Below are 27,579 nucleotides of genomic sequence, written 5' to 3'. Positions count from 1 at the left end.
GTGAAGTTTCTGTGCAGGAATTTTTCATTTTTCCAATGCTCTGAGGCGACAAAGACTTGTAATGCCTTGTCAAACTCATCGTGATTTGATGCATTGGCTAAACATTTCATGAGTCCCAAAGCTTTATCTGGATCGGATATGCCATTTTCCTTTCTGCACAGCCACCTTTCTCATGCTTGTAGTCAACGGAAGTCACAGATGGAGATTTGACTCTCTGGGAACACTTGCTTGATGGCACTTATTTCTGCCTTGCTGTAGTCTACCATCCAGTACTAGGTGGGCCAGTTATCACACCACTGCCTGAAAACTCTTAAAGCCTCAGCGATACAGTGGGTCGTCTCGAACTGTATGATAAACACACCAGCTGGGGTGTATCCCGACGGTGTTTTCACAACGAGGATGAAAAGTGGTAGGGCGTAGTTGCTAGTTTTCGCGTTGCATATAGGCAAACGACAGAGCCTCCATATTTTTTAAGCATGCTTCTCATGAATTTTGTCTGTAAGCAGAACAGGAACGTGTCTTCACACTCGGCAACGCTCTCTTCCACGTTGTTCTAGTCACTGCTTCCCATAAAGCTGCTAATGCATCCAGCTGATGGACAATAAAAAATTCGGGTTGCTCAGCCCTGATCTTTCCAATAAGGATGCTAGCATTTTCTTGATCCACTGTGCTAAAGCGGTCTTTCCACAGAACAGCTTGGATCTGGTTGCTTATATCACGATGTATTGAGGAAAAGGCCCTGCAGCTGCTATCAGGCTTTTCCTTGTTTGCAAAAAGTACATCGTGCACGTAATAGTACAGCCACTTTTTCACATCCGATACACATTTGATTCCTTTTCGTGTCAACATTTGAATTTGCTCAGCAATGTTTCTGTCCATATTTTGGTTAAAAGCTGAAATGTTTTCAAAACTATAGTTACAATGGGAACATCAGTCAGCAATTCTAACGTGTGCTTGCACGTTTTCGGTCATAGTCTGCTGCTTTGCCTTAAGAGCCTTCAGCAGCTGCTTGGCCTTGTTTGCTTTCAGGCGACCCTTTTTTGCCTGGCCGCATGGCTGGGGTACGTACACCTAGAAAGTAGGCATTGTTACATATATGGAGCACACTTCACGGTTCAGAAAAGTGTGCTGAGATGAGGACAAAGTGAAGATGAGACAGAAGATAGCACTGAAAGAAGAACACAAAGTTAATTGTTACTTTTCCAGTATTTGCACACCTGGGAAATGGCAAAATAAACAGAGTATGAAAAATTAAGAGTACAAAACATATAGTCTCCACTTGCATGCCAAGACTGTCCGTGTTGTACTTTTTATTATGGCGCACACTTTTTTTTGCTATTTCTGAAGTGTGGGTGTGTTATATATATATATATATATATATATATATATATATATATATATATATATATATATATATATATATATATATATATATATATAAGGGAGAGAAGTGCATACCTAAGGGCTCATTTTTCCGTGTTTTACCAATGTAATGTTAATAGAAGAAAAAAAAGTGGGTGAAAAAATAACTTGCCGTGAGCAGGAATCGAACCTACAACCTTCGTATAACGCGTTCGATGCTCTACCACTGAGCTATCATGACAGCTATCTCCCCAGCCACTTTATTGGATTTATATGGGAATTTAAACGTGGGAGTGTCAGTCAGCGCCACCTGTAGCCAAGGCGGCGAGTGTGGCACACTCTTTTTATGAACCTGTATGGCGTCGTGAAGCACGTCAACTTATTACGAGCAGGCAGCTGACCAATAGTCCCTCGTATACAACCTAACGGCACCAAGTCTGCCAGTACGAGACCCTCGTTAATGAATAAGGAAAAGAAGTGTACACCTGAAAGCTCGTTTTTCCGTGTTTTGACACAATGTTAATGAAATCTAACAGACAGTAATGCCAAGGAATGTATAGAGGAAGTTATTAGAACCAATGTAATGTAAATAAAAAAGAAAAGTGGGTGAAAAAATAAAAATGTATTTATTGTAGGAATTCAATGAACTTCATCTTCCTCATGTGTTAATAACCATCATCAGTCTTCGCTTGGGCCCTCTTCATCATCGGCGCCATCTTGCTGTTGCTTGAATAAAGCGTCAGCTGAACCGTGATATTTCAAGTGGTGGAAGGTGCTTCCCGATCTCTTCAACCTCTCTCCATCCAAAGCCAGCTCCTGGAGCTCCGTTCGAGACGTCGCTTACGCCAGCAGAGCACCATGGCGCAAGAGCAAGCCAAACCGAACCGCCCACCGGCACAACCACCCGCCGCCAACCCCAGCCCGGCCAACAACCCCCCTGGGGAGCCTCCAATCATCTCCGGTCTGCCTGGCGAAAATGTCGAAGACTGGCTCGACAACTATGACCGCATAAGTGTCTACAATAACTGGAACGAGGCATCGAATTTAGCACGCATCCAGTTTTATGTCTCTCAGGTTGCCAAGACATGGTTCCTAACCCATGAGAGCGACTTCCGCGATTGGTCTTCCTTCAAAGACGAGCTCCGACGTATTTTCGGCACACCGACCGTCCGTTCAGAAGTTGCTCAGAAGAAACTGGCAGAACGCGTTCAACATTGCGGTGAGTCCTACACTTCTTACATTGAGGATGTGCTTGCACTTTGCCGCCGTATCGACGACACCATGCCAGAATCTGATCGTGTCCGACACCTTTTGAAGGGTATCGGACTTACCGCATTTAACGCTCTCGCTGCGAACAACCCTTCGACGGTTTCCGACGTCGTCTCTGTATGCCAGCGGCTTGATACCTTGCAGTGAATCTGCCTGCGACCCGACTTCTCTGAGAACCCCTTGGCAAACAGTATGGAGCTCCTATCCATCATTTGAGCCATAATTCGTGAGGAATTGCGAGCCTGCAGTGTACCTTCTTCTAACAACGTTCCTGCTCAACCTGTCTCTAGCGATCTGCGTGGTATTGTTAGGGAAGAAATGTCAGCATTTTAAAGCACCCACCATGCCCCACCTTGCCCCCAACCCGCTGCGTAGGCACAGATCGCTTCAATGCAACCCTCGCCATTTCAAGTACCACTACCTGTGCCTGATCACGACCATCTCGCACCTCTAGTCGCCCGTTCACCGAACCCTACCTACCAGTCTTTCTGGCGGGCTCCACGGCCTATTGGCTACTACTGAGGAATTCGAGGACATATTTTCCGGTTCTGCCGGCGTCAGCAGCAAGATGAACGTTGCGGTTATGCCGCTTTTGAACGTGACGTCACATGTGCTCGAGGTTACTACCGTTATGCCGACAGTCCTTCCAACCACCGATCCCCGTCTCCTGTGCACATTTCCAACACGACCAACAATTCCTCTCGACCACGCTCCCCTTCGCCACTTCGACGCTCTGTTTCACCACTTCGGCCTGTCTCTCAACTGTCTGCCCAGCAATCGGAAAACTAAACAGTGCAATTTTTGTAAAGAAAACTGCATCACGGCAAATGGCCCAAGTCCTCCTGAACGACCGTCGAACATGTTATTGGTGACTGTGCAAGATGTGCGGGTGTTCACTTTGTTGGACACGGGAGCAACTAGTTCAGTTATGGGTGCTGACTTGTGTTCTCGATTGCGGAAAGTAAAGACGCCCTACGTTGGATCATCTTTGATTGGGGCCAATGGAGCAATAATTAGACCATCGGCCCAATGTACAGCACGTGTCTTCATTGATGGTATTTGTCATCACATCACCTTCGCTGTCTTAATTTCGTGTGCTCATGAACTAATTTTAGGTTGGGACTTTCTCTCATCAGCATCTGCATTAATTTCTTGCCGTCAACGTGTAGTCCAGATGACCGAGACTGATCGCTGCAGCGAACGCGTCGACGAGAAACCATTGCATTTTTTGACAGCTTCTGATTCCATACTGCTCCCGGCTCAGGAGCAACTCATCACCATCACTTCTCTGAATATTGCTGATAGTGACGTCCTAATCACCCATTCCAGCCACTGTCTAGCTTGCGGCGTTGTACTCCCCTCCAGCCTGGTGCGGTTCAAAGACAGTGCTGCGGTAATCCTTGGCCTGAACCCTACCCCGGAGCCTGTCCTCCTACCCCAAGGTTCTGCAGTGTCCTGTTATGTGAATACCCTACCGGTATCTTTGGTCTCTCTTGACGCCTTGCCAGCTCACCACAACAGGGCCGGTCTGTCACTTCCTCCTCCTTTGCTCCCGGGATTAATCCTGACCTTTCTGCTTCTCAACAAGAGGCGTTGCTAAATTTGCTAACGAAATACCAGGCCTCCTTCAACCATGCTTGGTCTGTCCATGCTTCGGCACTAGGACAGACCACAGTTGCGCATCATCACATCGACACTGAAGGTCAGATTGTTGTACGTTGTCGTCTCCACCGAGTCTCCATGGCAGAGCGCAAGATCATCGAGGAGAACGTGACCGATATGCTAAAAAGAAACATCATACGACCCTCTACCAGTTCTTGGTCATTCCCCGTTGTGTTGGTACAAAAAAAGGATGGATTGGTACGATTTTGTGTTGATTACCACACGCTCAACAAGATTACCCGAAAGGATGTATATCCGATGCCCCGTATGCACTTGACTCATTGCAAAGTGCCCAATACATCTCCACCCTTGACCTTCGGTCCGGATATTGGCAAATTCCAATGGGCGAAGCAGACAAAGAAAAGACTGCCTTCTCTAAGACGGACGGTCTTTACGTGTTTACCGTAAGGCCATACGGCCTATGTAATGCTCCCGCCACATTTGAAAGGATGATCGATACTGTTCTTCATGGCCTCAAGTGGAAAACTTGTCTATGGTACCTTGATAATATCGTCGTGTTTTCTTTCACTTTTGCTGATAATCTGCAACGCTTAGATAAAGTTCTCACATGTCTCTCCGATGCTGGACTTCAACTAAACAAAAAAAGTGCCATTTCGGCAACACAGCTATAGAAGTTCTGAGACATCTCGTTAGTAAAGATGGCATCCAGCTCGATCCGGATAAAATTTCCACAGTCCTCAATTTTCTCCACCCCTTTAGTTCCAAAGAACTACGCAGTTTCCTTGGACTCGCATCGCACTTTCGCCCCATCATTAGCCGCTCCTCTCCACAAGCTTCTTGCTAGTACCGGTTCCTTCGATTGTAGTGATCAATGCGAAGCCTCATTTTAAGAACTCAAGCACGCGCTGACATACCCACCGGTGCTTTGTTATTTCGATTACAATGCACCTACGTTATTACACACTGACGCTAGTGGACAAGGAATCGGCGCCCGCCGTACTCCTCCAGTGCGACCATTCCTTTCGCGAGAAAGTTGTCGCGTATGCAAGCCGCACTCTGACCTTTGAAAAAAAAAGAGGTACTCGATAATTGAACAAGAGTGCTTGGCTGTTGTCCGGTCTATCCAAAAATTTCGTCGGTATCTACATGGTCGACATTTACTGTTGTGACAGACCACTATGCCCTTTGCTGGTTGTCCACAATCAAAAACTTGTCGGGGTGACTTGGCCACTGGATTCTCCGGTTACAATCATATAACTTTGACATTATCTATAAGACCGGAAGACAACACCAAGATGCCCACGCTTTGTCACGATGCCCTTTGCCGCAGTCTTCGGCGCACGTCACATTCCCTTGTCAAATTGTATATGCGGAAGATGTCTCGTCGATATCATCCATTTCTTCCCTATCTTCATCCACCCAACCGTCAGTACTTACCACTCACCAGCGAGCCGATTCTTATTGTACTGACCTCGTCGGTCGGCTTACCGGTGCTTCATCTTCCCCAAATGCCAGGCTCCGGAAACAACTCCGGCTATTCAAGTTGAAGGATGATGTGCTCTATCGATACATTTTCCACCCTGAAGGTCATCGATGGGTTCCCGTCTTACCACGCGCACTACGCACTGAAGTTCTGTGCGCTTAACACGATGACCCGACGTCAGGGCACTTGGGTTACTACAAAACCTACTAGCGCATCCTCAGTCGATTCTTCTGGCCAGGTCTTCTCATGACGGTAGCTAAGTATGTTGCCTCGCGCGCACTTTGCCAACACCGCAAGCGGCCCACTACTGCTCCAGTCGGGACCCTACAATTACTTCCTTGCCCAGCAGAGCCGTTTTCTGTCATCGGAATGGACCTCTTCGGGCCCCTCCCAACTACATCAGATGGCAAGAGATGGATCGTCACGGCGGTTGATCACTAGACCCGGTACGCTGAGACGGCCTCGATCACTTCAGGAACTGCTTCGGAGGTAGCAGCTTTCTTCTTGAATGCTATTTACCTATGTCACGGAGCCCCTTGTGTTCTTTTGAGCGACCGGGGCGAGGCATTTCTTTCAAGCACGCTCAGTGAAGTTCTTCAAGCATCAAAAACAGTTCATAAAACAACATCTAGCTATCACCCACAAACCAATGGCTTATTGGAAAGATTTCATCGCACGCTATGCAACATGCTGTCCATGTATATCCGACCGGACTATCGCAATTGGGATGCCATTTTTCCCTTTGTCACGTATGCATATAATACGTCAGTTCAACGAACCACAGGCTATTTTCCATTTTTCCTAGTATACGGACGCCAACCGACATCACCACTCGAGGTTACATTCTTTTCTGGCCCCGTTAACTTTTTACCATTCGTTTGCAACCAGTTTCTGTCCCGCGTTGCTCACTGCCGTCGTCTTGCCCGTGTAAACACTGAAGCTTGCCAAGAAGATCGCAAACATCGTTGCGATGCCGCTCACCGTGTCGTTCTCTACCACGCTGACGACGATGTACTTCTGTGGACTCCTGCCCGAACGCCTGGCTTATGCGAGAAGCTTGAGTCGCGCTATTTTGGCCCCTACAAAGTTGTCGAACAGACCTCACTGGTGAACTACTGTATCACACCTGTTCATGCCCCCACTGACCAACGCTGCCGCGGGACAGAGATTGTGCACAAATCGTGTCTCAAGCCCTACCGTATGCGTTCCACAGCGTAATTTTCCGCCAGGCTGGCCGCTTCCGTCGACGGGGGAAATTAGTGTAAGATTTCGTTGGACTTCATCTTTCTCATCTGTCAATAACCATCATCAGTCTTCGCTTGGGCCCTCTTCGTCATCGGCGCCATCTTGCTGTTGCTTGAATAAAGCGTCAGCTTAACCGTGATATTTCAATATATATATATATATATATACACACTGACGAAGGCTGGCCCACCAGCCGAAACGTTTGTGATTATTAAAAGCGTTTTGATGTATAAACGGCCTGTAAGCCAGATCACATCTCCCAGTCATCATAGCGTCACGTATATATATATATATACAAGGTTTGTATAGGTTCTTGAAATCCTTCAAAACTTTCGAATTTAAAAAATGCACTTTCAAGGCCCTTGAAACTGCTGAAATTTTTCGCCATCCTTGAAAATCCATGAATTACCTGAGCAGTGCACTCTCATATCAAGATTGCGACCTCCTAAATGTGGTATATCGGTGTGTCAACCTGTCAAACTCCTCATTTCTGAAACAGTAATGCGGCTTGGATGCGCATGATCCTACTTTGCAAAAATGCAAAATGCATGTGAAAAAAAGTTTGTGGCGAGGGCGCAGCAGTGAATGGGATAGCAAAAAATTGGAATGTCACACGAAGAAGGCCAAGCAACGCCATACATGCAACACGCCGCTCAAGCACGAAGGACGCACAAAAAGAAAACGCAGAGTACGAGTGCTCATGAACGGCTGTCATAGCTAGACACTGGAAGCGTGCTGCTTAAACAAACCAAGAGTGGTGCTAGAAAAGAACACACATGTATCCAAAGGTTGGGTGTAAATTAACCACTGTCACAGTTGTTACTTCTTGGTTGTTGAGCAACGTGCTGCGAGTGTCAACTGTGCACAAGCTGGCACTCTTGACGGGGTGGTGCCATCAAATTTCAAGGCTATAGCAAGCACCTTGTGGGTTTAAGAATATATTTTAGGTCACTTCCCAAGTGTACCTAAATGCTCATTCTCCTATTGAGGCCCATCGTGAGCACGTCCAACACTAACGTAACTCTACAGGAAGGGCAACAAAAGTTCTAGTGACGTCACACCAGATCTGTAGTCAGCTGAATGACTTACGGACCTCTGCCCCGTACATACCGGCAAAGCTGCAAGTAGCGGCGAGTTTGTTTTGCAGGCGCTTGTGTGGCACATGTGTGCGAGAGCCGACAATACTCAGCATGGAACGTGCAAAGCTTTTTGATCACGTGACTAAGTAAGCTACACTGCTATGCACCTGTACAACTCGGTCCTTACAAACAGGAAGTTAAACTTGGCCCTATCAAAAAGGCAAGAGATTATGTAGCGAGAATAAATGAATACCCCTCTTAGGAAGCGGCGATGGCATAGTGGTTAGAGCGTCTGCCTCGCATGCAATAGGCCCGTGGTTCGAATCCCGGTGCCGTGCAGTTCACAACCAGATGAAAAAAAAATCCACGTAGTGATGGAACTGCATTTAGAGGCCTGGGGTGCGGCCTCACAGGTGCCCACTACCACTAACGCACTCCCTCACCTGAGGATTGGCCCCACTGGTGCACTATCTGGCCACTACCTCCCACATGCATACGTCAACTCACGGCCCTCAGTCCCCAGCAGCCACGAAGCAACTGACCACGGCGACGTTCAGAATATTTGAACATGTTTAATGATTAGCATCTGCAGCATGCCATGCCAACATAACGAATGCGGGGGAAAAAAAGCGCTGTAGCAGAAAGAGGCCAACAACGTTTCGGACCTCCTCACTTATGTGGATTTGACCACGATGACATAATGCACAGCAACTATGCGTCAAACGGCAATAGAGATTTCTGCATGCTTTAGATTTTCCAGGCGTGTGCGCGACTTCGAAAAAAGTGGCAACATGAACTGCCACACGAGTGTTACACATTCAGGTCCTCATTTTCAATGAAGATGTAAGTCATCCTTTCTAAATACAACATGTGCAAAACGTCCCATTCGCTCAATGCTCAATCGCAACTTGATAGTTTACGGCCACTATCCGCCTCTTGCACTAGGGCTTTTTGGCGCCCTCAAAAGCGGACAGTGGCGAAAACCAGATACATATGCCATATCTCACAGAAGCCTTGTTGCAAAGCACCCGCTACTCGCTATTTCTTTTTTTTTTTAGTTTTCATTCTGGTTGCACTGACGATGTTGCTCAACACGTAATCCATGCTGCTTGTTCCTCGAGAGCGAAATTCCTCGATTGTCCATGGGGAAAATTCGTTATATCAAGGTTGTCTCCCGCTGTTACTTTGCAACGTACAGGTCGCTAATACATGTACTTCTACAGAGCGACGGCGGGGACTAGAAAAATGTCCTTATATCGAGGAAGTCGTTATAAAGAGGTTTGTTATAAGCAGAGTGAACTCTACCACCCTTGTAAGTCGGTGATGCAAATAAAAAAAAACTGACTAAAAATGCACACCATAGCCTTTCACTCTAGCACATTTCATGTTGCATATTGTTAGAATTTACAATATACCCATTCTTCATTAGGTGCAAAAGAACCAAAAGCTATATAAGTCTGTCCATAAAGTGCAATAGCACGTGCTGCAACCATGTAACTTATATGCCTAGGTTGCATGAAAGCACAAATGTCATCACATGGCTCATTCTTTCTGATGGTAAATGTAATATCATGTAAAATTTATGCATGTGGAAGCATCAGGGAAAGGCATACTGATAAGCAAATGAAATGTGTATCACAAGAAAATGTCAAAAAGCCAAGTCAAGATTATACAGAATTCTAGGGCTGTCAGCAGGAAACCTAGAAGCTGCAGATTAATTTAACTTTTTGTGACATGATATACAAGTGCACATGCATATATTTATTCTGTTAAACATGGTAAACCACTTGCACTTAGTGACCTAAAACTTGTTTCAAAATGTGTAGTTGTCAAATGCTAAAAAAGATTTTCTGCTCAGAGCAGCGGCTTTAGCCACTCCAGATTGTGCGCCAAAGTGCTTAGGATCGATTGCATATAAACCCCACCATTTGAAAGGACCGCGTGCTGGGCATGTGCCGGTTTGTAATTTAAACTTGAAGACAACCAATAAAAGTGAATTATATTATACTGCAGATTCTGCCTAATGTTTTTGAAAATTCAGTCAAGAGCACACCAAAATTCAGAATTGTGATGGTTGACGTAGACAGTTGTGTAGATAAGAGAGCTAGGAGCAGATACCAAACAATGCTTTCTACTAGTACATATGTGTCCAATCTGGGCCTTTTGTCAAATATCAGCACAAAAGATGTTCGTCTACAGCAGTGCTCATACTTGAAAGGATCCGCCTGTTGACGTGGTTCAATGCCAGACTAGGTCGTTTTTCTTGAGTTTTCTCGAGTGAACTTAATTTTTCATATTAATTGGTTATGGGCCTATCGTACACTTTTGATGCATCTTTGATACAGAGTAATTCTTTTCTGTTTATTCTAACTAGCCATGACTTTTTAGTCGATACTTGTCATACGGGAGGACATTAAGATGCTGTATATGACAATTTTTCACATGCAATCTCACACTGCTTGCAGTAATTTTTCTGCTCATACCTTTTACTTTGTTTATGATCAACTAGCTAGGTAACTATATTCTTTGCTTTCTTTTGATTAACTACATATGTAATTCAACAATTACTTTGCCGTGTGCAGTGCTGAGTGCTGTCACATGCAGCACCAAGGTTCCTGGTACAGTAATGTCTCCGAAGTATTCACATGTTATTTCACTTATTTTTACACTGTTTGAAATTTACTCCTGCCCAAGACCGGCCCTGTTTACGAGGTAACTAAATAAAAAAATAAATTATTAAATAAAAATCAGATTTTCAAATAAATCAAACGAATCAGAGGCTTACAAACTAGTATCCTAAGCCTAGTGCTACCTCCAAGGCCAGACTAATGTTCAAGAACAATTTCTAGGGGGAGTTCATGCTTGCTGAATAACATATCATGAAAAAAATCACTAGAACAAATTTGAAACTAACTAAGCTGTGGACGAACTGCAAAGAAAGCTACAATGGGTGGACTGTGCATTTGCATTAAGTGGACGAGGAAGCACACTTTTTGAGCCAAGGGTATTGATTTATTAATATGTGGGGTTTAACTTCCCAAAACCACCACCATATAATGAGAAAGGCCGTAGTGGAGGGTTCCGGAAATTTCGAATACTTCGGAATTTTTTAACGTGAACCCAAATCTAGGCACACGGGCCTACAGCATTTCGCCTTTGTTGACAATGCAGCTGCCGCAGCCAAGATTCGATTCCGCAGCCTGCGGGTAAGTAGCGGAGTGCCTTAGCCACTAGAACCACCACAGCGAAGCTTGAGCAAAGGGTAGGAGCACATATCTTTTTGTGAATGGCATTCTGATGCAATGGTATGGCATCTGTGCAAGATATTAACAATTTGCTCCGAAATTTAACACCACTTCACAAATTGTGGTGTTCTAATCCCGCTTCCAGTTAAAGAACATTTAAGCTTGGCTGCTGTATGGTATGTTAAATTGGGAACAGAAGCGCCATTTTAATGGGTCATGACATTATGTCTCTCTTAGATAATATGCATTGTGAAGTATTCTTCTTTCACACAGTCATTTCTTTCAGAACCTGTCACACTCTAGGAAACCTATTTGCAGTTAATAGGTTTGTGGACTAATTGGTTTTGAAACACAGTGAAACGATAATTTACATGAAAAGACACAGATAAAAGGAGACAGACATGAGCAGTGACTCACAAATTATTTATTTCTCAGAAGTGCATGAAATATAAAGCATTTTATTTTTTAACCAGTGAACTTGTCTGTCTGCTTTTGTCTGTCTTTTCATAGTGTGTATTATTTCACAAATTTCTTGCTAGTTTTTTTACAATATTTGTATCAACAACACTTTTGTGTAATATATGTTCTGTGCTAGTAATAAGAAATGTGTACAATATTTCCAAGAACTGTGTCTGCAAGTACCACGTGTGTCTGTACTATACAACTGTTTTTGAATTCAGTAGCCACGTTTTGTTTATACACTTCTTACTTTTTAAATGTTCAGGTTGCATAGACAACAGTGAACTCCAATTGCACTGCATGTTCGATTCAATGTGACAGACATATGCATTAAGTTGGCATGTACCGTTTCCTGCTTCATATTTCAATTTTTTCAGAATAGCCCAAAACATTTTTGGACGTTAGTTTACCCATAAGTCTGGGAGGGACAAGTGCGCTGTCTACTTTTTGATGTGGTAAGGCCCGTGCTATGTGCATTACAGTGTCCTTCTTAAATGCGGAGTTTCATCTGGGGAACGCCTAGGCTCCAACCGCTCTCCTCTACGACACGAGTTTCATGAGCACTGTGCACGTTAACAGTGCGTAAGCTAGCAGTGCGTCGCGTGATATAAAGAGAAATACGATGGCGAAGGACCCTTGGGCAAATGCGCAGTGTAGCGAAAAACAGCACCCCGTCACAAAACGACTAACATTGAAACACGCTCGTCTCTTCTTAGCTTATGCGCGCAACAGAAGACCGCAGCGCAAATTCCACAGCTGATACAACCCACTTACCTTAAAACAGCCGACATCCAAAGTATATCAAGTGGTGCATATTCTTCGCTGGCTGACAGCTCAAACGAACGCGTAATAAAAAGAAAATCAGAGCACACCTGCTGCGTAAAAACACAACTCATTTCAGCGACCCTGTCAGCAAAAAGCCCACACGTTTCTGCGTAATGTTTATGCCGTACAGCTTCAACAAGCTTCACCGGCGTATTGCAAAACTAGTGTCTACGCATGCTGCCGTTGTGATTAAAAAGAAATAAAAATAAACAAAAAGACCGGAAGCACGTTTAGATCACGTGACTACCTTCATCCAATAGCAACGCCGCGTTGCTCCCGTACATCTCTCGCGAAATATGGGAACACACTGCCCATAGACAAACCTGCTGCGCGCCTGCCATCTCGGAGGCCATGCACGGCGGATCAAGCCTACAGGATTATCGACAGATGGCGCTGCACATATTAAATATGCCTTATTGCAACTGGGATCAACGGAGACCACTTAAGGTGGTTTATGACAGGATTTTCACTGCAGACCAGTTGCCAGTGGGTCCTAACACATGAACCAGTTCAAGTGGTTTATAGTCAAATTTCCAGTTGGCACCCACTTAATTGGGCATCAGTGGGAATTTCACCATATCCACTTCAACTGGTCCAAGCTGTTTCTGGTTGCAACGTTATCACCTGGGAAAAGATCATCTTTGAAGTAAGAAGGAGGAGCAATTCATATGGCTGTACTAGTCACATTTGACAACAGGCAGAGAATATTTACGTTAGCAAAAAAACCTGATTTTTCCTGCAGTTGTGAGCTTTCAAACTAGAATAATGAATGAAAGCAACCTTAAAAAAGAAAATAGTAAGTATGTTGAGGCTATGGAGAAATGTTTTAAGTGGCAGAATGAGTGTTTTTTGGGTTAATGAACAATACATATGCATACGCCTATTGGTATTATGCATCCTTCAGTGATGAAGGCTGAGCATTTTCGGTCTTCAGCCCCAGTATGCTTTTTCAGTTAGTACTTGGCATGTGCATTGTTGTCTTGTGCCATTGCTTGCACATTCCTTAATCTTCCTTGGCAGGATTGGTTGTAACTCTATGAACATTCCTTTATTTACAGCGTGGGAATGATTTAAGAAATTTGACATGGATGAGGGCAGCGTCCTCTGTGCCAAATGCAGACCTTCCTTTTTAAATATGTGCTCTGTGCACAGCAATGATAATGTTCGACTTTAGAGAAAAAAAGCTTAGATACCATCCAGCACGGCAGACAAGCGCAATATAGCAAAATGGTGGTGCTGGTGATTTTTCTTGAAGTTACGTACCAACACGCCCAGCAATAAGTTCTACTCATTTATTTCTTGCCCTTTTTTGCAGTTATTGTGGAAACCTGGTCGACAGAACGATGTACTCCACACAACATTTTTGTGGGGAAAAAAATTTCTTTTATTAAAAAATGCTTCCTGTCTCTTGTTTTCAGCAACTTGCACACAAAGATTGCATCAAAAGAATAAATTTGTTCAAAACCACCCAAATGTAAATGCAGGCAACCATGATTTCTCCAAGCTCGTCCACTTTAAAGCAAATGGAGCTTTTACAGCATTTTGCGACTTTCATGACTAATGGCAACACATTACAAACAGCATTTCACACAGACGATGAGCATTTTTTTTTTTCAGATGAGCGCCATACCTCTTGCTGCGTCTGAACAAAAATTTTCAGCCAGGAAGTTCAAAACCTCCTTGCCAAAAGTGGATGATGTGGCAGAAAACAAAATTAATGAAGTAGGCTCAGGAGCGACAAGGCGGGGAGGGCTGCTGTTGCTAAGACATGGAAAACATAAAACTACACCTAGATACAGAACACAAGAAGAAAGAAGAGTACGGGACCAGCCCAGATTCCGTCCACTTCTTTGTTTATATATCTCGTGTAGTTATATGTTTTCAATGAAGTAGGCTTGAAATCACTTTGGTTTAGACAAACAAAATGAACGTGCCAACTCCCGCCACAGCTCGACATCCAGCCAGCAGGCCAGTACGGAAATGAGGGTTCTAACACCAACGCAAATGATACCTTGCAGTGTGATGAGACAAGTCATGGCCAGCGAGGAACACTGAATGTACAGGCAACATTGGTACAGGCAGGCTTGCACAAAGAGATCAAGCTCGCACTAAGTGGACTACAGGGCACGAGACACCGACAGAAGAAACAGGAGCTTCCATATTGGCTTAGAAGGTTCAGCCCGGGTAGAACAGACATGAAAATGATGGCCACCAGTGGTTAAAGCCTTTGCTAGCAAGCTTGCTAGGCGTTGCCCACGATAAAAAAAAAAAATTTTTAGCTGGCTGTCTTATTTTATAAATAGTATTTCCTATGCGCACCAAGTAAGACAGCACAAGGCAATAAAAGTCTCTGTTAACATAGCGTTTCCGAGTGTGATGTGCCTTGACATCAAGAGCACCACAAGGTGCCTCTGGCAAAGGGTAATTATTTAAAACCAAGAAAGTCATTTGTACAATACTATAAACTTATAAAAACCACCAGAGAACACTTTCTCAGATTAAAAGTAAGTACAAGCAAGTGTGTGTTCATGAACACACATTGCATAATTAAAAACTAGGTGAGGAATAATTTCCCACTACAACTACTCTTCTTTATCGTAATCTATTAAGTACGTCACTTCTGCAACATAGTTGCATACTCAATCACAGCCCAGAAACAAAGCAACAAGGTAGCACAGAATTTCTTGCATTAGCAAGGCACTGTACACATTACGTGTCGACTGAACCTCATATTTGTGGCAGCTTTTACATCGGTACTTCTGTTCAGCTAAGAATAGTGTCACTCTCTCAAAACCAAATTAAGGTTGTATGTTGCTTGATATAAACAGTGCAAAGAACCCTAAAGAAGGAATGCGTGTTGAGGAAAGACTAGCCAAGTTGTAGCAAACCTTGAGGCAAAAAGTGACATTTATTATAATGGCCTTGCCACTGCATGTACCAACTTAACTGCTGTTAAGCTCTTTCATGGCGTTTCGACTACTTAGAAGGTATGTATTACTTTCTGGATTAAATATTGGCTCTTTCACATTCAAGCCTTGCACAGAAACAGTGTTTTGGAGTACATGCAGCTTGTTTGAGTATGCTAATTGACTGTCCAGAATAAACTGGTATCATATATTTGTGGTGCTGTAGGAGGTAGAAAAATTGGCAGAAATAGTGTAGGCACTGTACATATACCACTTCGTGTACTTTTGCTTTGCCCTAATAACTGATGCGACTCTAAGTACTTTAAAGCAGGACAGGCAGTTTTTCGACTGGCATCACTCGGTTGACGTATGCTTTGACAATTATGGGCAGAAAAGCTGCACCACTCCGTCACACTAAACAGTATGCACTGAAAAAAGGCTACCTCTGTGTATTATCTCGGTGCCAGCTATGCCGGCAGTCTATTTTAAAGTGGTCTTGTGTCAGCATTCGGTGTACTATACTAACCTCATATCACAGCACTGCAACTGGTGAAGTATTCTTTGAAGCACCGTTAATTGCTGCGGTGCTTTCCTCAAACCTGCCAATAGCACTGGCAAATGGTCAATGGTATGCACGATGGGTGAGGGACTAGAAAGATCAGCGCTTGTTGCAACTGGCCACCCGAAATAGCTCCTGCACGGTGACAGCAACACGCACTAGGCCTCGCTCTTCAAGCACGTCTTGGGCTGAACAGGTAGCTTCCTGCAAGACAAATCAGTATTTTGAACTGGTTTATGGTTCCCCACTAAAGAACTGATAGTTTGTTTTCAAGTATACATTGTTAAACTTGAAAGTGCAATGCCCATTGATGTGCCATAAATCATTAGGACTTATGCTCCTGACAAGGTCACTAAATGGCCAGTCATGATGACCTTGCATCATCACAATATTCATGCAAGATTTTGCGCCGGGAGCTTGGCCATTAACTCTACCAGCTCAAGTGCATTTGCCACACTATCTTTCCAAACGGCTAGTGTAACAATAATGGGATTATGAGTACTGTGATACAATTGGTACTCTGAGACAAGGCAGCCACTAAGAAAAAACGATGAGAGCAACTCAAGGTTCTTCTTAAGAAACCAAAAGACAGGCATCAGGTTATAGCACAAGTTCAGCCAACAAGTCAGAAAAAGTTGACGAGCACTGCCGGCTACAGTGTCCAGACAGCCTGCCCTCAAGGCCAGAATCACCTGTGAGCAGTGTTTCATAAACAAGCGACTCAGTTTTGATAAAATCAAAGATGGTTGTGTGGCACACCGTCAACTTTAAGAGACAATCAACCAGGAGTTGGTGTCAAATTAGTGTCATATTGAAGGAACTTGGCATTCACTGATTCACACACACGCTGTTTGTAAGATTGGTTTCTGCGTGTGTGTGGGAATGCCAAGTTTCTTCTTTATAACCCGAATTTCGGGCGTGTAAAAACAAAGTTGCATGTTGCAGGGTGAAATCACAAGAAACACAAAAACAAAGTCTTGACGTGTAGTCAGGAGCAGTTGCCACATGAGCTTGCGAAGGTTTTCTTCACAAAAAAAAAAAAAAAATTTGCATCAGTGATAACGAAAGCGGGTTTCTCGCATGGCGTTTAAATGAATATGTTTTTTTTTGTCATATAATTATGTGTTTTCTTTCCAATAAAATTTATTCCTGATTCTGAACCCACCATTGTTAACTTCCTTGTCTGTGTTTCCTTTGCACACCACCTTTTTTAAGGAAGCAATATTATTTGATATTAGGCAGACTATGGCTACTTCTTGCATTGAAATAAGGAATATAATAGCATGGTTTCTTAGCAGAAAAAAAAAACACGACACACCATCAAATTTATTGACCATTCGTTGAATAAAAAATTAAGTTAAAAAAATGGCATTTTTTTGTTTGCAGAAGGCACGAAAGAAATTATGCAGCCTCTCTGCATGCGGACAACCATTTTTTAGTCAGTTACCCATACTTAACATCAAAAAGCACCAAGATCGATGCTTGGGCTAGTTGGCAATTTGGAATCAACACAGTGTTTGCACAGCGCAAGGAAATGAGTAGTTACAACGTAACTACGGTAGAAAGAATCTTAGACAGAAAAAAGCTCTTTTTCCTTTCCACGATTCTGTCTACCATAGTTACGATGTAACTACTTGTTTTCTTGTGCTGAGCAAATATGTTAAAAAGCAGTAAACCAGTTTACGAACAAATGTGGCAAGGTGGGCTTTGCATCTGCTGGAGATGTTGGCTTTGAATATTGTTTTGCTATTCGGAGCTTATCTTACCTAACTGCATGTTGGTTTCTTTTTGAACATGGCATACATATGTGAAAAAAAAGTGTAAAAGTGTACGTGTCGTGGATGACAACTGTGCTGAGGACTCTGAGAAGAGTAAGAAGCCCAAAAAGCTCAATGAGCAATCCAGAGAGCCAGCGCTCAGACCGTCTCTGTTGGAGACTATGCTTCTAACCATAGTTGATCTGACACCGGAAGGTGGAGATCTCTCAAAAATAATCTGGTACCAACATCAGTGAAGGCCGAAAAGTGACCACCAAAGGTACGGGCATCCAGGCCTTCCACATGGCATTGAGATCCCCCCCCCCCCCCCCCCCCCCAATGTCGCTGGGGCCGTCAACGTTCAAAGACAAAAATGCGGAAGAATTGCCACCACCTTGACGTGAATGATTTTAGCGGATGTGACAGCAACACGTGACACAGTGCTACGTCTACAACAGCATCAATACCAGGACGCCTGCTTAGACTACTCTGAGCTCGCTAGTGGAGCACCGATGTCCAATCCTGCTCTTGCTGGCGACCATGGTAAATCAACCTGAGCGAGGCTGCAGACATGCTACTCTTGGGCAAGTCAGCTCTTAGGATGTCCAGTAGCCTGATGACACTAGGGTGTGGTAGTATGTGCCACGTGCGTTTCACTGTGGCCAGGACTAGTAGGACTAGTGGCTGCTATAACACATTCCACCCCTTGCACTGAAGGGAAGAGGTCAGTATGGGGAGCGCAGGCAGCAATGGAGCCAGAGTGTAGAAAAAAAAAATGATGGACACACGGATGCTCGTGTCTTGTGCTCGACAGCTGCTGACCGGCAGTTGTAGCCGAGTGTCCCATGAGTAAAGACCTGTCTGCTGGTTCTTGGTCTTGTCTCTGATGGGTTTTCAGGCCAAAAGCACCCCGGAACCCCACACCATTTAGTGCACCTCCGAAGGTCAGTATGCATTCTTTGCATCATTCTCAAACATCTGGGGCACATTCACATGCAGGTTCACACTTTTCGAGTTCCTGTACATTTCGTCCACTTTCTTCTTACACTGAGAATGTCGATAGTACGGTGACATCGCGGCTCAGCGCTTTATTGAGTAACTGAATACGCTCTTCCAACATGAATAATGAACATCTCCTTTAAATGGACACATGAACAATAGCTTCCTGGAAGCTGTATTTTTCTCTTCTCCAGAAATCTTTGGAGTATTGCCTGACCTCAATGCTGCCATGTCCCCCAGCCTTAAAAGGTGATTACCGGACCCGATATATAGAAAGGATATTCCTGGAGCTGTGCATAGATAAATATTCCTTTGATTTTTACTTGAGTAAATCGATAAATAACTATAGAAATAAGGGCAATAAAAGGTGGGAATAACAGATAACTGATCTAGTTAGCAAGAATTCAAGAGAGCTTGGTTGAAGATGACTGAACAAATATAGTCTTATTCAGTCAGTGACTACGTAAATAAACTTCCTTTATGAAATCTGCTTATGAGTTCTTTCTTTTATTTCCTATTATTTTTTGATGAGAAATTTTATGGGGTTGACCTATATTTTAGTCAAATTACAATCATGCCAATATGATAGCTACAATATCTCAATTAAACACTTTAATCAACACTTCGTCTGTTTTTCTCAGCTTCACAGGGTTGCATCCACCAGAAATGGGTGCCCCAGTCCCCATGGCCTCTTGATGAAGAAGACATTATCTGAGCGCTAATTAGGAAATGAAAGCAAAAAATAGATGCCAAAAAATGTCTGACCCCATTGATTGCAATTGATGCTCTTCTGGAAAAAAAAGGCCTTAGTTTTCTTGTCTGTAACTAATCTGCAATAAAAGAACTACAGTCGAGCCCCGCCGCAGTGGTCTAGTGGCTAAGGTACTCGGCTGCTGACCCGCACGGCGCGGGTTCGAATCCCGGCTGCGGCGGCTGCATTTCCGATGGAGGCGGAAATGTTGTAGGCCCGTGTGCTCAGATTTGGGTGCACGTTAAAGAACCCCAGGAGGTCAAAATTTCCGGAGCCCTCCACTACGGCGTCTCTCATAATCATATAGTGGTTTTGGGACGTTAAACCCGACATATCAAGAACTACAGTCGAACCTTGCTACAACGAAACTGACGGAGCATGGAAAAAATTTTGTTGAAGCGAAAATTTCGTTGTAGTGAAATCGAAAAAATATCGTTGATTTGAACTAGCAAAACAAAACGTTTATTCTCAAAATCCAAAAAGTGTCCACTGTTTCCTATTCTTTCCCAGCAGCGTCACGACACGATTCTCATGATGATGATGTGTGGTTTTTAATGGCGCAAGGGCCAGTTGAAGACCAAAGAGCGCCATTTTAATAGACTAGAGATATGAACAATGATATGATGCGTGCTGTAAACGGGCCTTAAAATTCCTCGCGCTAACGCGGGTAAAAACATGGAAGTAATAAAATCTCGACAGTGGCGTGAAATGTGTGCAGTGAAAGTGGATGGCAAAATTTCATGATAATAAAACCATGATGAAGATGTAGTCACCGCAGCCACGACCACGGTACAGAGGTCGTGCTACGGATCACCTCGAAATATGTAGTGAAAAGCTATGAAGATCTTTTAAAAACGTGAAAAGCGATTGCAGTTTAAAAAGTGAATCCCTACAGATGAGCATCCCAGGGTGTAGTGGAAGCTGCTGTCGGTAGGGAAGTAAAGAGTGCTTTTTTCTTAGAGTATCCAACTCATTGCACTGGACGAGAATATGGAGAACCGTAAGTGGTTCTCTACATCTCTTACACAATGGTGGATTGCCAGTAGATAGAAAATGTGAATGTGTGGAGTGTGTATGTCCTGTTCTAAGCCTTGTTAGTGTTACTTCTGTGTGTCAAGATTTTGATAGTGGCGGTCAATTGCCTAGTTGCGGCTTAATAGCATGGAGTTTATTGTCTGTGTGTCTATCCCGCGTGCTCTGCCAATACCACCTGAGCTTTCGTTTTAGAAAAGGTTTCAAGCCAAGTGCAGGGATTGGTATTGATGCATTGGAAGTAGTGTCGGCGGAAGCAGCCGTCTTGTCGGCCAAAACGTTCCCTTGTATCTCACGGTGCCCTGGCACCCAGCATACAATGACATGCTGTTTTGATGTGTACACTGTGCAAAGAAGCGAGTGAAGTGATACCAGCACGGGGTTCTTGTGTATTTTAGGGGTTTTCAGGCCTTTGACCACAATTAGGGAATTTGTGTATATTACCGCTTTATGTAATTTTATCTGTTTGATGTGTTTTACGACTGCAGGTATTGCGTAAGCTTCTCCTGTGAAAATGCTTGCATCAGGATGAGGATGAAGAACGCCGGCCTCGGAAAAGGATTGGCCTACCACTGCACATGACACAGAAGTGTTGGACTTCGAGGCATTGGTAAAGAACTCAAGGCATGTGTACTTATATTGTAGTGCTAGGAAGTATGTATGTATGTGTGCGAGTGGTGCGTGCTTTGTGACTTCAACAAAAGATACGTCACAGTCTATAAGCTTCCACTGCCACGGTGGCAGATATGCTGCAGGAACCATCAAACTGTGTTCGAGAAGAGGCACATGTGTTCCTTCGGCCAGGCCCCTTACACGGAGTGAGTAGGGCTGCCTCAACGAAGGACGGTTTTCGAAGAAGCCAGAGCAAGACAAATCATTAATTGTGAACTGAGAGGGGTGTTGCTTGTCTGCTTTTACCTTCAGAAAGTACACAAAAGACAGGTAACATCTCTGTAGGTGGAGCGACCATTCATTCGAATCCACGTACAGGCTCTCCACGAGGCTAGTTCGAAAAGCACCCGTAGAGAGGCGAATGCCTAGATGGTGGACAGGGTCAAGAATCTTCAAGGCTGATGGTGTCGCAGACTGATAGATTATAAAACCATAAACTAGGTGCGTGCGTACGAGGCTTTTATATTATTCATCAGACATTTCCTGTCACTACCCCACATAGTACATGACACTTTCAAAATATTCATTGTTTTTAAGCACCTGTCCTTTAAATACTTTATGTGTGGGATGAAGGTTAGTTTAGTGTCTAACATTAGTCCAAGAAACTTGTGCTCGGTCTTCACTGACAAAGGTTGGGGTCAGGATGGAGGCCCCTCTTTCGGTAGAACAAGACGCAAGTGCTCTTTTGCGCGTTGAGTATAAAACCATTCTCATCTGCCCATTGAGATACCTTGTTCAACCCTAGTTGAACCTGATGTTGCCACATTGAGATGTTGCACAATTTGAAACCATCTGTATATCATCAGCATATATGCAGTAAAAGATATTACGCGGGAGAAACAGGTGCAAGGAATTCATTTGAACTATGAAAAGTGTACAGCTCAATACACCGCCTTGTGGCACTCCAGGTTCTTGGACAAATATTCGAGATAAGACAGTGCCAACTCGGACACGGAATGTCCGGTTGGACAGGTAGCTTTCGATGATTGTCAGCATTGTACCCCTCACACCTAAATGTGACAGGTCTCGCAATATGCCAAAGCGCCATGCAATGTCATTTGCCTTTTCCGTATCGAGGAACACAGAAAGAAAAAATAGCTTATGAACAAAAGTGTCGCGAATTTGTGCCTCGATACGGACAAGGTGGTCAGTGGTGGACAGAGCCTCTCGAAACCCACATTGGCATGGGTCCAGTAGGCCATTAATTTCAAGAAGTGCATCAAGTGCCTGTTAATAATTTTCTCCAAGACCTTGCAAAGACAGATGGTTAATGCTATTGACCTGTAGCTAAAAACTGAGGCCGGGTACTTGCCTTGTTTTAGAATCGGGATAACGATAGCTTCCTTCCAGGCTGAGGGTAGCTCGCCGGAATACCATATCGCAGTATACAGGGAGAGGAGAGCTTTTTCGGTTTCAGTGGGCAGATGTTTCAACATTTCATAGGGCACACGGTCCGGGCCTGGAGTAGATTTTTTGCAGCAGGTACGCGAGGCTTGCAGTTCAGCCAAACAGAAAGGTTCATTGTGTAGCTTGTGTTGTGCGGGTTCGCGCTCTAATCTCTGTTTTTCTATTCTGGTTTTGTATCGTTGGAACGCTTAACTATAGTGTGATGAGCTGGAGACCTGCTGGAAGTGGGCCCCAAGAATGTTCGCCTGGTCTTCCAAGCTCTCCCTTTGTGTGCACTAGAGGAAGTGTGTGTACTTGTCCTGCAACCTTACAAACCATATTCCAGACTTTTGCCTCACCTGTGTATGAATTAACGCCTGATAACAATTTATGCCAACTTTCTCTTCTCGCCTGTCGGCGCACTCTCCTTCCTTGCGACTTCATCTTCTTAAAGTTTATAAGATTCCTGGCTGTAGGCAAGTCTCTAAGCAACTCCGATGCCTTATTTTGTTCTTGGCGCACATTATGTTACTCATTATTCCACCATGGAACTCGTCGTCTGCCTGACGGTCCACATGTTTGTGGTATACATTTCGTTGCAGCATCAATCAAAAAGGTTGTCAGGTAGCTCACAGCAGCTTCTATGCTTAACACTCCCATGTCAGTCCAAGTTAAGAGAGTCATTTTTTGAAACTGTTCCCAATCGACTTTATTGGTGAGCCATTTGGGAACCTGTGGAGGACATATATTGGATATTGATGTGCTGAGAACTATAGGAAAATGGTCACCACCATATGCATTTCTGATGACTTCCCATTTAAATAGAGGTAGGAGTGATGGAGATGTTATGCTGAGGTCTATTGATGAGCAGGTGTTGTTAACAATATTGTAATATGTTGGCTTTTTGCGATCCATGAGGCACGCGCCAGAAGAAAAAAGGAACTGTTCAATCAGGCGACCTTGCGCATCGCAGCGAGTATCGCCCCGTAAGCTATTATGCGCAATAAAGTCCCCTAGGACAACATAGGGTTCTGGGAGTTGATCTACGAACGACTGGAATTCCTGTTTATTGAGTTGGTGATGCGGGGGTATGTAAATGGAGCAAATTGTGACCATTTTGTTGAAAAGGACAGCTCGGACGGCCACTGCCTCAAGGGGTGTCTAAAGTGGTAAATGTGCACAAGCTGTTTCCTAATTAACTATGATGGCTACACAGCCAGATGATGTGACAGCATCATCCCGATCTTTTAGAAAAATAGTGTAACTACGTAGGAAGTTTGTGTACTTGGATTTTAAGTGTTTCTTGCACACACAGCACTTTTGGTGTATGTTTGTGTAGAAGTTCTTGGATATCGTCGAAGTTTCTCAGCAGTCCTCTGACGTTCTACTGTAGTATTTGTGTCATTTTATTGTTGTGCGGTGCTGTGTGTAGAAAAGTGTTCACTTAGGTTGCAGGGCCTTTTTGGCGCCCTGTAATTAAAGGTTTTTCTTTTTTGGCGCGCTCCAAAGAGTTTCGCCTATCCTTCGGTGCTTGAGGCGCCGGAGGACGAGTACTTGTATCCATCACCTCCTGCGAAGTGGCGGATGGTGCCCGATTAGCAGGCACATTCACAGAAGTTTCAGACCTTACTGCGGGTGCAGTGGTGCGGGGTCCGGCAGACTCTGAAGTGTGCTGAACCTGTTTAGCAGGAGGCGGAGTAGCACAGGCTACTCCAGCCTTGGGCACAGGCGGCGCGACCGCGGTTACACTTTGCGTGACATTCGCGGGCGCAGAAAGATGTGATGCAGTGCCCTGGCGCGTCATATCTGCAAAGGAAGGAGAGTGCTTGTTGTGGAGAGAGAAGCGCTGGTGCGCCTCTTGAAAAGAGAGATTTAATTTAACTTTAGGTTAAACAATTTGTTTTTTCTTTTTCCAGGATGGGCACAAATGCGAGTAAGCGGGGTGGTCTCCTCCGCAGTTCGCACAGCGGGCTGCAGCAGTACAAACATTCAATGGGTGTTCGTTGGAACTAGCGTTTGCGCAAGTGGCGCGCCCTCTGCAGCTTTGCGACCCATGTCCAAAGCGCTGACATTTGAAACACCTACGAGGATTTGGAATGTAGGGCATGGCACGAAGCTTGCAGTAGCCGGTCTCAATTGAATCCGGTAAGTCGCTGGTACCGAAGGTGATAATTATATATTTTGTAGGTGTTTCTTTTTTGTTTTGTCGTATGACTATTCTTTGGACCTTCACTACATTCCGGTCTTGCCAGCCTTCCAATAGTTCACTCTCTGATAATCCAAGGTCGTCATCAGAAATGACACCGCGAACTGTGTTCAAGGATCCGTGGGGGCCTATGGAAACTGGGACATCCCCAAACGCTACTAGTTTAGATAGGTTGTCGTATTGGAGCTTGTCGCGAACTTTCAAAAGGAGGTCGCTGCTTCCCAACTTGGTTACACGATACCCTGGGCCGATTGTTTCAGTGAGTGTTTTTGAGACAAGAAATGATGAGATTGCCCAGACTGTTTTGTTTTCTTTCTGACTATGCACGACATGGAACTTGGGGAAAGACTGCTTTGGTTTTGAGAAAAGAAACGGTTCTTCGGTGCGCCACCTTTTTGGGCGGCGGTCAGAGAAGGAGGAAAAAAAGTTGGCCATACAGATTGCGTAAAGTTCGGCGGTGATGGTGGCCACCCACCGCCGAGTCCAACAAGGGGACGCTCTACAAGGTTGAATAGTAAACACTTGACGACGCCAGCCATGCATCGCCGCTATAACCGAATATAACTACCCAAGGTTGGGCAACTACACAGGGTTAACCCTCGTTGCCAGGAAATTTGGAAGTAAATGGGAAAGAGAAGATGACAGGACAGATAAAAAGTGAGTGATAAAGACGAAGATGTAGGAAAAGAGAGATAGGAAAAGGCGACTGCCGATTTCCCCTGGGTGGGTCAGCCCAGGGGTGCCGCCTACGTGAAGCCGGGCCAAAGGGGTGTGCTGCCTCTGCCGGGGGGCCTTAAAGGTCCAAGCACCCAGCGTCAGCTCAACCCCCAGGATCCCTTTTTCCCCGGACACGGCTCAGCCACGCACGGCTAGACGTGAGAGGGAGTAGAAACCTCCCCGTTAGCTCGGGTCCGTGGTGTCGCTACACACCAAACGCCTGCTCGCGCAGACGCCCCTGCGAGGACTTGATTCTCACCTATGCATCACGAGGCCATGGTGAAAAGCACGCTGAAACAAGGCCTACAACCGCTTTCGTGAACGAACCAAACAGCTGCAATAACACGTTGACACAAGCAGCTGTCCGCCGTCAAAGTGTATCCGACAACGCCAAGATGGAGGCAGGGTATCATGGAGCGGTGACTTTTGCCTCATTCTATGCCATTCTTATCATCCACCACTCGCGGCTAGCTGATTTTATTGATAATGCGGATGAACAGCTGCTCTGATTAGTTACCACAATGGTCAAGCGCGAACGAAATGATACACATTGGCATCGAAAAAGGCATCGTTCTGCACAGCTGCGTGAAAGAAAACCATGAACTGAGTGACTGAGCTTCAGCTTCGGATCGTCTGCCACTCAAAAGCAAGCCAGTGGCAAAAGCAGGTCAGTCTCATTGCCACTGCTATCGAGCAATGGCGGCGCCCATGCTTGCTGAACAGCGGCGGTTTCTGTTGGTGCCAGCGCATTTTAGACTTCGTCGACGTATTTTCAAGTTTTGAAAATGAATGAAAATGTGAAAGACTGTGTTTACTGTACAGCAATAAATATGTGAGCCTAGAATTGCATCGTGAAATTTCATTCAAGCGGGACGGCAGAAGAAAAAGTGTTCGCGGTGGCAACGATATTCATGCATTGGCTGCTATGGACTGCCGACGAGGAAACGTGAAGTTTTAGTTGAAGCAGAGTTTGACTGCAACAGACAATGATGCTAAGGATAGTATAGGGGATGTTATTAGTATTAATTGTAATCTAAGTTTGAAGAAATAAAAGTGGACAAAAGGCAACTTGCCGTCAGCAGAGACTGAACCTGCAAACTTCGATGCCGCAGAGGTTCAGTTGGTAGAGAATCGAAGGCATTATTCAAAGGTCGCAGGTTTGTCCCGGCCAGCAGCAAGTTATCTTTTCATTTATTTTTTATTTCTTCCCATTTACATTACAATTACACTCAACCCACAATATAACGAACCTAGATACAACGAGATAAGTAAAGAATGAAAAGCTCTGTCACTTATATAGTGCTACAAACAGCGAATGAATTTTCGGATATAACGAAGAATTTTCGAGACAGGTGTGACTGTTAGGTATGAGTGTACTGTTAATAGCATCCTTTATACTTTCCTTGGCAATACTGTCTGTAAGTTCTTATTAATACTGAAGCTACAACTGTCAATTCTATGCAGCAGTGAGCGACAGCAATAACATGTATGTTTCACTGCACAGCAACCATCAGTATCAGGTGGGAATCAGAGTACTGCAGATACAGATTGCAGAAACTGAAAAATGTAGTGTACGGTCTGTATTCGTAAGATGAATTTAAATGATTTTTCACATTAGTCAACATCCTTGCTGCACCGTTCCTACTGATTTATTGAAAGATATGTGTGGTTTAACGTCCCAGAACCACCAGACGATTATGACAAGACGCCGCAGTGGAGGGCCTTGGAAATTTCGACCACATGGGGTTCTTTCACTTGCACCCGAATCTGAGCACATGGGCTTACAGCATTTCTGCATCTGTCGAAAAACACAGCCGCCGCAGCCGGGATTCAATCCCGCAACCTGCGGGTCAGCAGCCGAGTACCTTAGTCACTAGACCACTGCAGCGGGGCACTGTTCCTGCTGGGAATGGCCTTTGTATTAAATACAAGCACATTAAATTGGTGGCATGTATTCATGATCAGGCTGCTTTCTTAGCTGCCAGTGCACTATATATGAGAAAT

The 27,579-nt window shown here is 44.5% G+C and overlaps 2 protein-coding genes and 1 long non-coding RNA gene across 4 annotated transcripts in view; 2 read left to right on the top strand and 1 right to left on the bottom strand.

Annotated features, from left to right (window-relative positions):
• Nucleotides 1-1,716: 1,716 nt before the first annotated feature.
• Nucleotides 1,717-14,057, top strand: LOC142765309 (uncharacterized). Of its 2 annotated transcripts, none has more exons than XM_075866129.1 (2): nucleotides 1,717-2,581; nucleotides 11,233-14,057. In XM_075866129.1, the coding sequence occupies exons 1-2, from the start codon at nucleotides 2,221-2,223 to the stop codon at nucleotides 11,286-11,288; spliced, it is 417 nt and encodes a 138-aa protein (XP_075722244.1). In that variant the 5' UTR covers nucleotides 1,717-2,220; the 3' UTR covers nucleotides 11,289-14,057. The 2 variants fall into 2 exon arrangements, with proteins under 2 accessions (XP_075722244.1, XP_075722198.1); XM_075866083.1 differs by having other exon boundaries at nucleotides 1,726-2,581; nucleotides 13,906-14,057.
• Lrch (Leucine-rich-repeats and calponin homology domain protein) overlaps nucleotides 13,951-27,579 on the bottom strand; it is a 291,082-nt gene continuing 277,453 nt past the window's right edge. The window contains exon 16 of the mRNA XM_075865464.1: nucleotides 13,951-16,259. Coding sequence (XP_075721579.1) covers nucleotides 16,155-16,259 — 105 coding nt within the window. The 3' untranslated portion in view covers nucleotides 13,951-16,154. The remainder of the gene's footprint in view (nucleotides 16,260-27,579) is intronic.
• LOC142765415 (uncharacterized) lies at nucleotides 22,244-27,529 on the top strand. The gene is made up of 2 exons (XR_012884244.1): nucleotides 22,244-24,797; nucleotides 27,258-27,529. It is a non-coding gene; the product is annotated as an uncharacterized LOC142765415 (long non-coding RNA).

Source organism: Rhipicephalus microplus, chromosome 1 (assembly GCF_043290135.1).
Source record: "Rhipicephalus microplus isolate Deutch F79 chromosome 1, USDA_Rmic, whole genome shotgun sequence".
Classification (NCBI taxonomy): domain Eukaryota; kingdom Metazoa; phylum Arthropoda; class Arachnida; order Ixodida; family Ixodidae; genus Rhipicephalus; species Rhipicephalus microplus.
The sequence above is the reverse complement of the archived record's forward strand: the minus strand, read 5'-3'. Positions and strand labels throughout refer to the sequence as shown.